The sequence below is a fragment of the Polistes canadensis genome, unplaced genomic scaffold, assembly GCF_001313835.1.
Source record: "Polistes canadensis isolate GaletaPanama2010 unplaced genomic scaffold, ASM131383v1 scaffold_81, whole genome shotgun sequence".
Classification (NCBI taxonomy): Eukaryota; Metazoa; Arthropoda; class Insecta; order Hymenoptera; family Vespidae; genus Polistes; species Polistes canadensis.
In genome coordinates, this window is record NW_014569628.1 from 119,929 (window position 1) to 136,017 (window position 16,089).

General features: G+C 29.9%; 1 protein-coding gene across 8 annotated transcripts in view; it reads right to left on the minus strand.

Annotated features, from left to right (window-relative positions):
* Positions 1 to 760: 760 nt before the first annotated feature.
* LOC106786760 (synaptotagmin-7) overlaps positions 761 to 16,089 on the minus strand; it is a 150,874-nt gene continuing 135,545 nt past the window's right edge. For 7 of the 8 annotated variants that reach the window (XM_014748510.1, XM_014748509.1, XM_014748506.1 and 4 more), the window contains 7 exons: positions 14,325 to 14,517; positions 11,439 to 11,579; positions 6,265 to 6,412; positions 5,457 to 5,566; positions 4,011 to 4,179; positions 3,551 to 3,772; positions 761 to 3,041 (listed from right to left, as the gene is read on the minus strand). In XM_014748510.1, the coding sequence (XP_014603996.1) occupies positions 2,941 to 3,041; positions 3,551 to 3,772; positions 4,011 to 4,179; positions 5,457 to 5,566; positions 6,265 to 6,412; positions 11,439 to 11,579; positions 14,325 to 14,517 (1,084 nt within the window). In that variant the 3' untranslated portion in view covers positions 761 to 2,940. The remainder of the gene's footprint in view (positions 3,042 to 3,550; positions 3,773 to 4,010; positions 4,180 to 5,456; positions 5,567 to 6,264; positions 6,413 to 11,438; positions 11,580 to 14,324; positions 14,518 to 16,089) is intronic. The other variant, XM_014748508.1, reaches the window with a different exon arrangement.

Sequence of the window (16,089 nt, forward strand, 5' to 3'; positions counted from 1 at the left end):
TATATTTAGTATAATATGCGCGCAGATACACATATGCAACGCGACTATTCTCGTGTCTCGTGGTTTTTATTTCATATTCTTATTCTTTTTCTTTTTTTTTCTCAGATAATTATATCGTACGTGCCGTAAAATAGCTAAAACGCTCAAAAACAATAAGCGAGCTTCGGTTTACCAAGCAAAATTTTTGTCTTTTTCATTCGCGATCGAATCTTATTCGATTGAGGAATTTTACCTAACATTATTGTTAACAACAGCAGACTATATCAGGTGTATAATGTAACAATAAATATTTTTTATCCTTCCTTACGTAATTTCTTTCTTTCTTCTTCTTCTATTTTTTTTTGTCTCCGTTCGCGTCCTGTATTTTTTTCTTTCTTTCTATTCTTTTCTTTTCTTTTCTTTTTTTTTTTGAAATCCTTTTTTATTTTTTTGTTAATAAGTGTGTATAATGTACACCGATCACATTATTTTGTTTTTTATTTTTATCGCTCTCTAACCCACCCCTAACCCCAAAACCAATCAATCAACCAACCCCTCCTCCCCCATTTCCTTCTCTTCCAATTCCTCCCCGAGAAATCACGCGCCCGGTTTCGATACAAAAGTTTTTCTCGTTAAAAATATCTTTCTCTCTCTCTCTCTCTCTCTCTCTCTCTCTCTCTTTCATCCCTTACATTTTTGTTGGTTGTTATTACTACGATAGGCTACTAGTCGAAAAATTATCATTTTTTAATTGTTTTCTATTCACGTTAGTTTTTCTTTCTTTGTTTTTTCTTTTTTTTTTTTTTCTTTTTTATTCGAGCGAATTAAAAACGAGACTACTTCGCTCGTTTCACGTTTAATATTTTAAACTATACAATATTTAAAACGGCAATTCGTTATAATCGTAATTTTCCTTTAATATTAACTTTTCCAGAGATTGACTTGAAAATAAATGAGTAATCGAAAGAAAATACAAAAACAATAACCTTCGATAATCATCAAATTTTCAATACGAAATCATTATGATTCAATATTAATTTATACTCATCTAACTCATTCGCGTTTTATTGGAAACAAATTTCACGTTAAAAATCGTTTCTCACTACAATCATTTTCGTATAATATTTATTTTTATTATTGAAATACAATTGAAAATGATGAGGAAAAAAACTAAGAACGAAAGAATAGAAGAAGGAAAAAAAAAAAAAGAAATCAAATGAACGAAACATAGATCTACAATAGATCTGTAGATAAATGTACAAAGATAATCGGTGGTGGGGCAAGGGGCAAGGGGGAAGGGAGGAGGGCGGGCCGAGGGAAACGCGCGAATTACAAAATTACTCGCTCGGCAGCAAAAATGTATTATTATTCATATATCAAAATTACCTTAGCGTTAAAAACTATCTCTCACTATATATATATATATATAAATAATGAATTTGGGTTAGGGCAGATAGGTGGTAGTTAGGTATAATGTTTACTACTATATGGAAGTGGATGAGGGAGGAATAAAGTAGGTAACGAGAGCAAGGATTCGAACTAGTTTTAGGTAAAGGGAAGGGATGGGAAGGGAAGGGATGGGAAGGGAAGGGTAGGGGAAGAGGGGTACGCGCGCGTATATTCGTTTTTTTTTGTTTTTTTTTCTTGTTTTTTTTTTTTGTTTAAATCACTGGCGGTACTTCCGAAAATACAAAACGGTCAACAACATTTCTGAGAAAGATAACAGCTTACTTAATTCCTTTTTTTACCCTTCCTCCCACCCCTCCACTCCCGGTTTCTTAATTTCATTTAATTTCGTATTAAATATTTTATTGTTTTTCTTTACCCTACCCCCACCCCCTCGACTCGCCCTTTTCCTCTCTCACGGTAATAATCGATTTAAGTAATTTACACGTAACAAATTGTCACGTGGCCGTTGTCAATTGAACGTCATTTAAATGATCACGATTTTAATGATCGTTCTATTTTTTGTTTACTTTCTCTCTCTCTTTCTTTCTTTCTCTCTTTCTCTATTTCATTCTATTTCGTACAACTAAACAACACAACAACAGCAGCAGCAACAGCAGCAGACACGAACGCACGCATGCGAACATAAAGTAAAAGCATTCGATATATTTTTTCTCCTTCACCCCCACCCCACCGATCTCATTCTCTCATCAAATGGGGGGAAGGGAGGAAATGCTTTTGTTCTTTCTTTTAATTTGTTTTTGCGTTAATCGCTGGTATTTTCTTTCTTTTTCTTTCCATTCGTAGTATACATATGATATAAGTGTGAAAACGTGTACGCGTATGTGTGTGTGTGTGTGTGTGTATGTTTCTTTATATGCATGTACATAATCTTAGGTGTGTACGTATACGTATGTATATATCAGTGTCTATGTATATATATATATACATGTGATGGTAATTGCAACAGTGGATTAAGTCAACAAATTTGTATAAATTTCTTTTCAGATTTATATTATATTGCAATAATATATTAATCATTTTGTAATATACAAACAAATCGTCAAATTAATTTTATTTCTCTGCCCCCCCTGCCCCACTGTCATAATTACCAACATACATACAATATATATATATATATATATATATTTTTTTTTGTTAATCAGTAACAATAACGTCATTTTCTTTTTTGACGACATCGTTTACTTTTATTCGCTTATTTTTTTTGTCGAGAAAACTTTTCAATACGAAACAATAGATCAAAATGCGCTCATCATCATCATCACCATCACCATCATCATCATCATCGTCGTGTTTATTTTTCATCGTAATCATCGTAATCCTCGAACGATCCCCCCCCTTTCGTACGAATAATAATTTCTCGTAGAGGAGGCCGAATGGACGCTCGTAAAACGTAAAATCGGCATTGATCATCATCATCATCATCATTATCATCATCATCATCATTATCATCATCATCATCCTTCTTCTTTTCCTCTCCACGTTGACAAATTTTTATTCGGGTTTTAAACGATGCCATTGTACTACCGTTTGTTTAGGTTTCGTTATCATATCTTGCCAATGTTTCGTCTCGCTAGCCCCGCTACCATTCTTTCCTATAAACATAAGTATTATAAACAATTTTTACAAACAAAAGATCTCCACGAATTCGTTTTCAATAGCAAATGTTAAAAGGACAAATTTTTCTCTTATTGTAATTTGTTTCCAATCGCACGCGCGATATAATCATTTTTATTTAATGTAATATTAACGATTAGTATTTGGATTGATTAATAAATAAAAAAGTATATTATATAAAAAAAAAGAAAAATGATTAATATTTATAAGAAAGTTTAATGTGCAATGATATTATCCTATTAACAAAAATACCGATTTACTCGTTCAAAATATTTCTAACAATTGTTATTTATACTGATCGAAAATAAAGTATCATTTTAATATTAAAAAAAGCTAATTATTTTCAATGACAATGTATATTTATCATCGTTACGGTAAATTTATATTAGAATTGTCATAGTTATGTGTGTGTAGCATGTATATGATATATAACAACTCATTAATCGATCATACCTCGTGTATAATAAACTAAACTTCTAAGGTTTACCTAATTTACCTGCGAGCTGTATGCGGCCAATAAGCTCGTTACGTCCTATATTGTCGAAGTCCATAACCATAACATCGAGAGAACACTCTCTGATCTTTTCCCATGGTACGTTGAACGCAAACGTTTCGTTGAATACAGGATTGAGAGTGCATTTGAATATCGGTGTCTTACGTTTTTCGATTCTCTTGTCTCCAAATTGTAACCAAACTTTAACGTAAGGATCTAAAAAAAAAAGATAAAAACAATAAATCATATTTTTATAATAATCAATCGAACGAACCCCCTTTTTGTCGTACCATTTAATTTCCACGAGTGTGACACGCGACACATATTCGTGTTTTGGATTCAAACTTGTTATCATTAATATTATTAAATTCGTGAAAATATATAGGCAAATGATTTTTTAATAATTTAGTGTCAACCAAAATTTAGATTAATAATAAAAGAAAATTATTTTTACCTGATTTCCCATTAATGTCTTTGGCTTTGAGATTCCTAGCTTTTAACAGGGACAACGTCAGTACCGAATTACTTGGGTGATAAGACAAGGAACATAAAAGTTCACCGCACTTGTCTTTAGCCGGTGGTTTCAGTGCCTTCCAAAATGATGGCTTCTCCGATAAATCTACCTGGAAATTTCAATTGAAATCTCTATTTTATTATAATTGTTCATGGGAATTATGAGAATGACACAAGATACCTTGTGCACACGATGCGTTATTACGTATGTGCACATACGTTTAAGAGAAATACGAGAAAGACTAGATATGCGTATAATATGTATGTGTGTATAAGTGTGTGTATGTATTATGAGAGAAATCACATGCATTGGTCGTTTATTTACGTTGGTCATACATTGGTAGTAGAATGTATGTTCCATTTCTATTGACGTTATTCGATCCACGAAAGAGGAGAAGATAGACAATCGTGATTTACTCTTGGGAAGTGAATGTGTACTCAGAAACGGAGAATAATCATTGCTATGTCGTCTTGTCAACACATAGATATATTCGATTAACATATATAATAGTGATTCTCGAATTAATTTGCTATGGTATCATGCAATACCACATTGTCGTTCATATTGTAGTTTTATAAATTTTTTATTTTAGATATATAGGAAAATAATTTTAATTTTTTTTCTTTTCTTTTTTTTTTTTTTTCACAAAGTTACACGACATATTATATTAACGAACGTGTACAGATAAAAGAGTAATTGTTATCATCGATGGAATAATAAAAATTTCATTTACAAGAACGTATTGCAATAAAATAAAAACAATATCGTAAAAAGCTAATGCCACGTGGTATTTGAGTTAAAGACACATTTTATTGTGTTTCTTTGTTTTTTTTTTTTTTGCGAGATACGCGATACTTCATGAAACTCATAATTCTTTCTACGAGAAATGAAAGTAGATATTATATTTAATGGTTGTTTACATCGTCGTGAAATAGACGAGTGTGAGAACGAGAGCTTATAAATCGTCTTCGTCTTTTATTTTTATCATTGTAAAGTAGAAAAATGAACAACGACGCGGATGAATATTATACGTTTATTTTATTTTATAATTAAAAGCAAATAGTATTAATTGTCTTTTCTTTTCTTTTTTTTTTTTTATTCTTTTTTTACTATGCATTTGACCATTTCATTTTATTACTCTGTCAAATGTTATCTCAAATCTTATATATATATATATCGTTTGAATTAAATATTATTTTAAATGAAAATAAGTTTAATATATTAAAATCTGTGTAATCTGATAAAATGATAAAACACACAGAGAACAAGTAATGTATTATACAAAATTGTTAAATATTAAAGAGGACGTATGCGTATCCTTAAATAATAAAACATGCAGACACATATATTATATGCAACATATATGCATATACAATTCGATATTACCTGACAAAGTGGTAGAAAAATTTCTCCTATAGAGTCGTCCCTCGAGAAACGATCGTAATCAAAAACGTGAAGATGCAGTACTCTGCTTTGCAACTTCTGAATAGGAAAACCTGTAAAGTAACATAACATATTATATACTTTTTTTTTTTTTTTTCAACTATTCAAATCTTTCTCCAGTCTGATTGTTTGTTCATTTGTCAATAAAACATTTGTACTTGGTATAATATAAGTTTCAAATTTTCTTTTCTACAAATGTTCGTTGTTTTTGACAAACAGTATTAAAAATGATTTTCATTAAAAAACGTTATGTCGAAATGTTCTCTATCATACACACATTAACTTATGCGATTAATTATAATTTACAATTGTAAATCATTTACACGTTTGTTGCTTAGTACGCGTATTGAATAAAAAATGAATGGGGGGAAGGAAAAAAAAAATAAAAAAGGGCAAATAAAATAAAACATTTTTACGTTTTACATTTTTATTATTATTTTTTTTTTTTTTTTTACGTTTTCCAATACCACTTTCGACGTTTCAATTATTACTGGTATGAATTAATTTAGGGGGGGAGGAAAGAAAAGAAAAAAAAGATATTGGTTAAAATCGACGGTACGTTTTATTTATTTTATTTATTTTTTTTTCTTCTTGTATTTGCTTTATATTTCCCATTAAACAAAATTGTGAATTGTCATTAGAGATACGGATAATTAATATGTAAGAGATATAAGACATATATCGAAAATGAAATAGGATTATTATGAGAAATGAGATAATTATTGTTAATAAAAAAATAGAAATAATTCACCTTCGAAGTAAAGCGTCTCGTTCCATTTAGGATTCAATGTGCGTCTTTTTATGTTTGTCTGAAGACGATGCTTTTTGTCAGGAAGTAACGTAACACGTACATACGGATCCGAAGTTCCAGACAAATCCTTAGCAGGTAAATCCTTACCCTAGAAAAAGAACAAAAAAAAAAAGAAGGAAAAAAATTTTGTACGTTAGTAATCCGTTTCGTAAAAAAGTTTGCATCTACGATATTTTATCTACTACTTTATTTTCTTCATAATAAATCATAAAGATATAGAATTGAAATGAATAAAATACTTTCATTTACTGTTTTTCTTTCTCTCTCTCTCTCTCTCTCTCTCTCTCGTTAAAATTGATTATTCGTTATTTCTTAGTTTATTCTTAGAATTTTTTTCTTAAAGTAACGTCCAATTTTTTAAGATGTTTCATGCCGTTAGAAATGAAAATCGATAACAGCAGAAACCCTCCAACACTCCTATTCTGTGAATTCAACTCACGTGCACAAACGTTCCTACTTTTTAAAGACTATTTTTCTATTTATCTTCGAGAAGTAACCATTAAGTTCTCTTATATTTTTGTTTGTTCTATTTCCAATGCGAAAATAATTGTTTTTTCTTATTTATATATCAAAAATTTCGAAAATCGACAAAACTTTTGAAATAATAAAAATAAGAAAAACGAAATAATGTAATTCTTTTTCGAACGAATTTAATAAATTATTGAAACAACGTTGTGTGTGTAAAAATCCTCTCTCTATATATATATATATATATTATCGTTAAATCTGTAAAGAACAATCTATTTTGTTTAACGTTAACTTAGACGATAGTAGTAAGTTTCATATCCTGAAGGAATAAATCGTACTTTGAAGAGAATAAAAAAGAAACAAAATACGAGTTAACTCTTTTAAATGACTTATCCTTCGGATTTATTAGTCAAAGTAACAAAATCCCTATCTCTCTTTCTCTCTCTCTCTCTCTCTCTCTCTCTCACTTTACTTTACCTAAGATAAACGTGAACGTTATTTTGTAGAAAACGAACGATAATTTTTCATTACTCCCGAGATGTTTTCCCGCAAAACTTTTTAACGCGATTAGAAAGATACAATCCTGGCGTCAATGAAAGTGCATTTTCCATTTCTCCTAAACCATTCTCCACCACCCCCCCCCACCTCCCACTCAACACTGTTTGCATAGAAAAGAAGAATGATTACTCTAACTCGAAGATACTTTTTCTTTCCGATTGTTGGAAAAGCTTTTAGCAACGTGTAATTTTTTATTCTTTTTTTTTTTCATTTTTTTTTGTTCATTTCTTCTTCCCTGTTATCACATTTTAAATTGTCCAAAGATACACATATGCAGCACACACACACACACACACACACACATACATATACATACACCCTGTTAAATAAACTACACGCTTAATGAGTTAGGCTCGTAAATCCGATCCATAGTAAACATATTTCAAATGAACATATATCACACATGCGTGATAATCGATACTTGCTCATACGATATTCGTACGTTTTAATTATCTCTCCGTATAAAGTAAGTATATTAACGACAAGGACGATGGGGGAAAAGTGGACTAAGGGGGTCAGGGATAGAGGGGGACGAGGGGTGGCGAGGGGGACACAATTCGATGAATTAATCAATCGAACGGGAATATCTATCGAAACGTTGCAACGTCAGCATTGATAATGATCTCTCTCTCTCTCTCTCTCTCTCTCTCTCTCGTTCATTATTATAAACGTTTCATCGCGATAACATTTACTTTAGTATTAATAATGTCCAATAGAGGATGAGAACGCGTGAATCATATAACAGAAATTTGTAGAGAATTTTCAATGGTGTAATCGAGTTAATTCGTGTATCCGAAAATAAAAATGAATATGAAAATAATGATGGGGATGATGGTGGTGGTGATGATGGTGGGTGGTGGGTGATGGTAGTGGGGAAGAAATAAAGAGAAAATGATTCGAGACACGATCGTGCGAGCACCTTTTTCTTCATCGTTTATTTTCCAACACGAAAGTAGTCATACGCGACGACACGATCGCCAATTTATCTTTCTTTATGTCGAACATTTTCCGATATACGTTTTCTAAATCCCTCTTCCCTCCCCTCCCCCCACCCCACCTCCCACGCCCTCGTTCCTTCCTTCCTTCCTTCCCCTCACCGTGATGTTTTTTTTTCTTTTTCCATAGGAAAACGAGGATTCGTAAATCAACAATATTTTCTTATCTTTCGCGTACCGCGAAAGAAAACGATAAATAATAATCTTTCTATGAATATATTATTTATCTTTTTATTTATATCTTTTTTTTTTTTTTTTTATAGTAGGTCGGAGTATTATTCGAGATTTAAACGAATCGATTTTTTGCAGGAATATTTTTCAGTCAGATTTTGAACGTTTGGTTATTATTCTGCACGGGAACGGGTGGTTAATATTGATTTTACGAAAATGTCACTGCACAATATTTTTTTTAATATATTTATTTTTGTTTAATAAATCTTTTTTTTTTGTTACTATTTGTTTTTTTTTAATACATTTATTTTGGAAATAATTGTTTTAAGAAAATTAATGTTTGTTCTATTTCTTGTACTATATAAATGTATATTAATTGATTAAGCTTTCTGTGTGAAATTAAATAATAATTTATACTGCGCAAATATTTGTAATAAAGTGTAACTTTGCGTTATATTTATTTATCGATATTTTATTATGTATATATATATATATATACATATACATATTGACCATTTATTTAAAATATACCGTTTTTTTTAATGTATATTCAAAAGGCACGCGACAATTTTTTCGAAATCGTTCCCGTATCCCGCCGCTCTCACATATTAGTTGCATTTATAAATATATATATATAAAAAAAGGGCCTTGTTTATTAATATTAAAATGTTTTTCGATAACGAGTCGTTTCAAATTTTCCTATTTAGTTCAATCCCCACTACCTTTTTTTATTTTAATTTAATATAATCCTTGCTTTCAACCACCATATTATATATTAATCATTTTTTCTATGAATTAATAAAACTATCGCGTAGTATCGTTTATTTTAATTATCGATTTAATGAATAGCAATTGAACAAAAAAAAAGTAATTAAAAGCGAATTATAACGATCAAAATATAAATATTCTTTCTTTTACAAAAATTAAACGTTAAAATTACCATAGAAAATGTCATAACATGCTGGGGAAACGTGAAAGACGTCGTTTTCGTCGTCGATATTTTTATTTGACGGGAACGAAAATGTTGGCGACAGATTTTGCTGACTCTCTCTCTCTCTTTCTTTCTCTCGTTCGACATGAAGCGATTCAGCAGAAGAAATAAAGTGAGAAAGAGAGAGAGAGAGAGAGAGAGAGAGAGAGAGAGAAACAGTTAGAACTTATCTCATTTTAGTTTCTGCTGATCGTGATATTTAACGTGTTCGCTAGAGTTTAAACGTCGATAATGGCAATAAATTTTCGAAAACCGAACGATAGAAAGAGAGAAAGAGAGAGAGAGAGAGAGAGAGAGAGAAATTTACATGAATTAATATGAATTTTGTATATATAAATGTGATTGAAAGAGATAGAAAATAATGAAGTGATTTTATCAGTTTTTTCCTTTTTTTTTTTTTTTACTATCTATCATTCTCTAAAAAATAAATATCCAATGTGAGATATTTCTGTTTTTTTTTTTCTTTTTCCTATAAAATATTCCAAAAAATTCAAATTATAAATACAATATATTATCTATATAATATTTATTACAATATATATTATATTATTATACAATAATATTTATTGTAACAAGTTAATCGAGTAACGTATGCATGTAAAAGTTGAATTTTATTTGAGAATTCGATCACAGAAAGATAGTTGAACGAGATAACGAACAATGTGAGGATAGTTTTAGCGTATACTGTGTTGTGATAATGCATATAATACATATTATACTTATTGTCACACACAGTGTTAAATATATAGTAATGTTTGAGGAAATTGCAAAATGTTGTTTATCTGATTGTTTATCAGCGCCTTTCAAACGAGACCCGTTATGCAGATGTCCGATATGACGTAAGTCCTAAACGAATCGATTCTAACTTTGTCCATGTGTGTTACCTTCTCTCTATTTCTTATACATAAACACATCACACACACACACACACACATTTATTGATAAATTTAAATTACAAAATCATTAACGCGTACGTTACGATAAATATTGTTCGTATGTTTCCAAGAAAATATACCTTTCTATTTATATTATACAAGTTTTTAATAATTATCTTTTTTTTGTTGTTGTTGTATTTTCTCTTCATTTTATTTAGAATTAGTATTCCTTTTTATTTTTTTCTTTTTATGCAAGTAATGCAACTTACGATAAATTTCGTTTTTATTTATTGCATACTTCGAGTACTTGAAAGAAAAAAAAAAAAGAGAGTCATTTATTTTATTGCTCGTCATTCTCGAACATTATTTTTATATCCTATATAATCGTGTTACCATTGGATATTAATGAGTTTACGGTTCAACGAATATAAAAACCATTCGTTGAAAAGTTTTCAACGTATAATATAATACTTTTCTTTTCTTTTCTTTTCTATAAAAGCTTTTTTAACAGTACGTCGATTAAAAAAAAAAAAAAAGAAAAAATAGTAGCGCGTTTTTGATCGAAGAAAAATTGTTTCCAAGTTGAGACTAAAAAACTTGTTAAATCTATTCGCGTATCTCTAAAGAAAGCTTCTTCGGAAAGTAATTTCCTTGTTTTCTTTTTTACCTCTCGCAATTTAATTCCGGGTAATTTAGATTCGAAAGACGAGAATTACGTTTTCGTCAATTTACGAAATTCAACAATGAAAGATCAATCATTTGAAATATCATTTTCGTTTGTAAATTTAAAAAGAAAGATTTATATTTTATTTAACATTGATAAAAAAAAATAAAAACATGAAGTTAATCTTCTGAACACACAACTTGACGCATTAATACTTTCTAAAGTGATAATCAATAAGCTTGAGTAATTAAATCAAAGAACGGAAATGTAAACTCGCACATATAAATACACACACACACACACACACACAATGGTAATTAAGGTCATCTAATCATTAGCATAGAATAAAAGGTTAAATTAAATGAATATTTGCGATAAAAATAGATACCAACCTGTATGATGTTTAGAATGAGCGTTGTTTTCTGGAAGTTGTATTCAAGACTAAAATGTATTTGCCCGACGCTTTCACTTGGTTCAGAATTATCAATGTACATGTCGACCAATGAGATTGATCTGCTTTGCAGGAAGGCTTTCTGTTATAATCAGAAGAAAAAAAAAAAAGAAAAGAAAAAAAAAAGAAAAACGTTAAAAAATAATGTGAAATCTTGATTAAATTAATGAAGAAATAACAGGTAACACATTTTTCCGTACGTAATTGTAGAAAACAATTATGATTATCACAATGAAAACGTGATTTGAACAAAAGGGTTGGACGGAATGTTATAGAAATAATAGGTAAGGGTTGGAACGGAGAAATATATTCTTGGAAAAAGCAATAAATGTGAAACTAATTTTAGGATGGTAATCTCTGGGAAAGATATAAAGCAGGCTTTGTTAGTAGTCTGACTATTTAAAATGCGGTCAATCGATTTATACTACCATTTCAATTTCGAAAAGATAGAAAATGAAAAGCTTAAAGAGACAACAAACAAAAAACAAACAAAATATAAATAAAAGAAAGATTTAATTTGTATTAAAATTGTATTAAATTCGAACGGGTTTCTCAAAGTTATCCGAAAATCATAATTCTCATTGATTTTTATATACTCTTACTATAAAAAATAACAACGTAACACGCGTGCGTGACATGATCGTATTATTCGTTTAAATTTCATATCGTAGAAGTTTGTACACGTTCTCGCGTTAAAAATATTAACCCCGAAAGATATTATTTGTCTTATAAATATGGATAAAAGAAAGGAAAGAAAAAAGAAAATAAACGAAGAAGGAGTGACCGAAGAAAACGAGGGTGTTAGGGGAAAATATTTTATAGGATTTTCTATGGAAAGAGGAGTACGATAATATCGATACAATATTATTTCGATATTTCACGATAACTTATCCACGTAAATATATATTATTTCGTGTGTTTATTAAATTTATTCGATAGATTATTTTTCAAACTATGATTTTTACATTTCTAACAATTATTCGTAAATCTTTAATATATATATATATATATATATTAATGCATAAATAAAATTTTATTTCTATTTTATATATCTCTCAAGAACAAATTATTGGAAAAATTATTAATTTACCTGTACAGGATCATTTTTAATTTTAATTTACCCCGTATTTGATTAATACAATTAAAAGTATATTTTGAACGTTAAAATAAATTTGAAAAAATGTAAGTAAGAATACCGAAAATTTATCAGCCTGCAATGTGCATACATTTCTTTCAATGATACAATTACAATGTGTTAACGAAATAATGATATAACAAATAAATAACATTGATTTCATTAAAATTAACTATTTGAATTACTATTAAATGTAAAAACGTTGAACTCTAACATCTAGAATGACATTTACATAAAATACGAGCTAATCAAAGGTATACTTTGAATACTGTAAGTTAAATTTTACAAATAACGAGTTGTTCGACATAATTCATAGTGTAAAGATAAAAGATAAAATTAGACATTTGGCATAAGCAGCTTATAGAAGTAAGGATAAATGAGGAATGAGTTGGTAACAATAATTAAAGGCTCGTTTTTACCAAAGTAATAGATTTCAGGGATGTTAGTGTTAGTGCTTAGTCAAAGGTTCAAAAGACAAGTTGACTCTAATTACAGAGTGAATCTTGGTAATGGACACGTCTTGTTACCGAACTGAAGTTCTGATAATAAGAGAACTAAATTGGGACTGGTAGATAGATCGTTAACTCGACAGAAAAAAAAAAAAAGAAATAAAAAAATAAACCAACACATTTGTTCGGACAAATATAAGCACAAAAATATATCTTCTTTTATTTATTTCTTTTTTTTTTTTTTCTATCGATTAATGTAGACACAAAAAATTTTATTTGTATTATATAATTTCAAATTAACATTTAGGTGTGACATAATAAAGAAGAATGAGAAGAATGGGGATGGGAGGGGGGAAAAGAAAAAAAAGATTTCTTATCGAATAATAATTAATACCTCGCGAGCAGTTTGCGAGAGTTTGATAATAATAATAATAAGAAGAAGAAGATAAAAAAAAGAAAAATAAGATAAGAAAATAGAATCGATAAGTCGTAGGTTACTATGAGCCCCGTATATAACCCCGGGGAACTTTTTAATACGGCAAATATCCCGAGAAACTATGCGAGAAAAGAATGCGACGCTATTCGTTATTTACGAATTTAATTAAATATAGGTTGGGCTTGTTTTTTTTTTTTTCTCTCGACGCGAACACCGAATTAAAGAAAGAAAGTTATATTATAGGGAGGAAAAAAGACGAGATGATGCAGGTAGACATATGAATTACATTAGTGGTTTTCTAAATATAAGGTGGTTACTCTCTTTGGGGAATAATAACCAGGATACTTTTGGGATTTCTATTACCTTTCTTTCCTTTTTTTTTTTTTTTTTTCGACATTAAATAGATTCTTTTCTTTGTTATATTATTTCGCGATAAAATATACAAGAAAATTTATTGAATAAATATATTTAATAAGTATAATAATTGTGACACCTTTTTGTTTGATTTTTTTTCTTTTCAAGAAATTCTGCAAGGTATCAGGTAAAGGTTATTTTGTTGTTGTTATACTATATCACGATAAAAAAAATATAAGAAAAATATATTTAGAAAATACAATATAATCGTTGGTTTACTTTTCTAAAATAATTCTGCAAAGGTATAGGAAAGTAAAGGAAAGAGAAAAATTGTATAATGGGATTGCAACATGTGTGTGTGTCTATAACGGAATGTTATTTTATCAAGAATTTTTTACGATAGTAATAGAAAAAAATGTACAACAAATTAATATAATAAAAAGATCGTCGTACCGAGGGATGATCTCCTTTAACATTTTGTAATTGTTTGTTTTGGGGTCCAGCCGTTGGGGTGCGTGGTTCGCTACTAGGGCCGACATTACTTGCACTACCCGGTGCAACGATAGCAGCACTTGCACCTGCACTGCTAGCTGCTGGACCTGCACTGCCCCCGGCTGGTGATTTGCTCGCCGGATTACCGGTTGTTCTGGAACAAACGAACGAACGAACAAATAACTCAAAATAATTCCGTATCTCGTATATCGGACGAAGGAATTGCCAGAGTCAATTTTTTCTTTTTTATTTTGATTTTCTCTCGTTCTTTTTTTTTTTTCTTCGCAAAGAAAAGGTACGCTAATGAAAAAAAAAAAAAAAAAAAAACAAGAAATAAAATAGGAAAAGAGGGACAAAAAATGTAGAAGAAGTAGAAGAAGAAGGGGGGAAAAGGGAGAATTTTCGATCGGGTCGCGTAATTGCCTTCATCCGTCTGTCTCTTCAAATCCATTTCCTCCCCCCCCTTACCCACCCGCCCCTCTTTTTTTCCCCCCTTTCACCCTACTCGTATACACTACGTGCCAAAAGTTAGAAATTATTCGACGATCTCGCGAAATATTCCGATACACTGATTAAAAAAAGAAAAAAAAACGGGAACAAATACAAAAAGAAAAAAAATAAGAAAAAGAAACGTTTCCATTCGTTATCGATATCGTATATATTATTAACGTGTTACGTTTTAAAATATTTCCAACATTATTTTCATTTTATACGCGTAACAAATTCTTATTTATAATTTATAATTGAAAAAAGAAAAATTCGAACGATTTAATTTATAATTACGCGTTTGATAGAATAAAAATGTTTGTTATATGATATCAACTGAGAAACATGAATATACGAATCTTATTCTTATTATATTTCAAATTGATATATGGGTACTTTTATTCAATTATTATATTCGTAATCCTTCGAGCACGAATTTTTGATTATCAGACGAACAGAGATATTGAAATATTCATAATACTGTTCAGATATTTTTCTCCTCTCGCGTTTCAACAACGCATTATTCCTTCTTTTCATATCTTTTTCGTCGTACCATGATCGATATTCGGTAATGTAGAATTTTAATTAAATATACCAATGAAAGGTAAGAAACTAGAATGAAGGAATAAAGGAAGGAAAGAAAGAAAGAAAGTAAAAGGTGAAGAAAAAAAGTTTAACAGAATTGAAAGAAAAACCATTGAAACGAATGAATGAATCGACCATTAAAAACTATGCGAAAAATATGTAAATTTTTGTTCCCCCCCCTCCCCTTTTTATTCTTTTTCTTTTTCTTTTTCTTTTCTTTCCCCCGTCCACAGATATTAGCACTATTTCAATCCTGTTTTTTTTTTTCTTTTCTGCTTTTTATTCTCCTTTTGTTCCCTTCCCGTTTCTATTTTATTATCATATAATCCATAACGATAGAAGAGTTCTTGGCGAACGTTCTCCTTCAGTCGATATAAAATTAAAAAATGAAACAAAAAAAAAAAACAGAAAGAAAAAGAGAAAGGGAGAGAAAGGGTGCGTGTTGAATACCAGTTATATATGTTCATGAATTCCTTTTGTTCAAAGCAAGCCGTGTTTTAAACCGTTGCATGCACGCGAATATTCAACGATGCCATATTGCGGCGAGTGGGTGGATGTGGGTGAGTTGGGTAACAGGACGGGGGTGCGTATCCATTGGAAAAAGTCACGAGGGAAATGTCTTTTTTTCTTTTTCTTTTCTTTCTTTTTTTTTTTT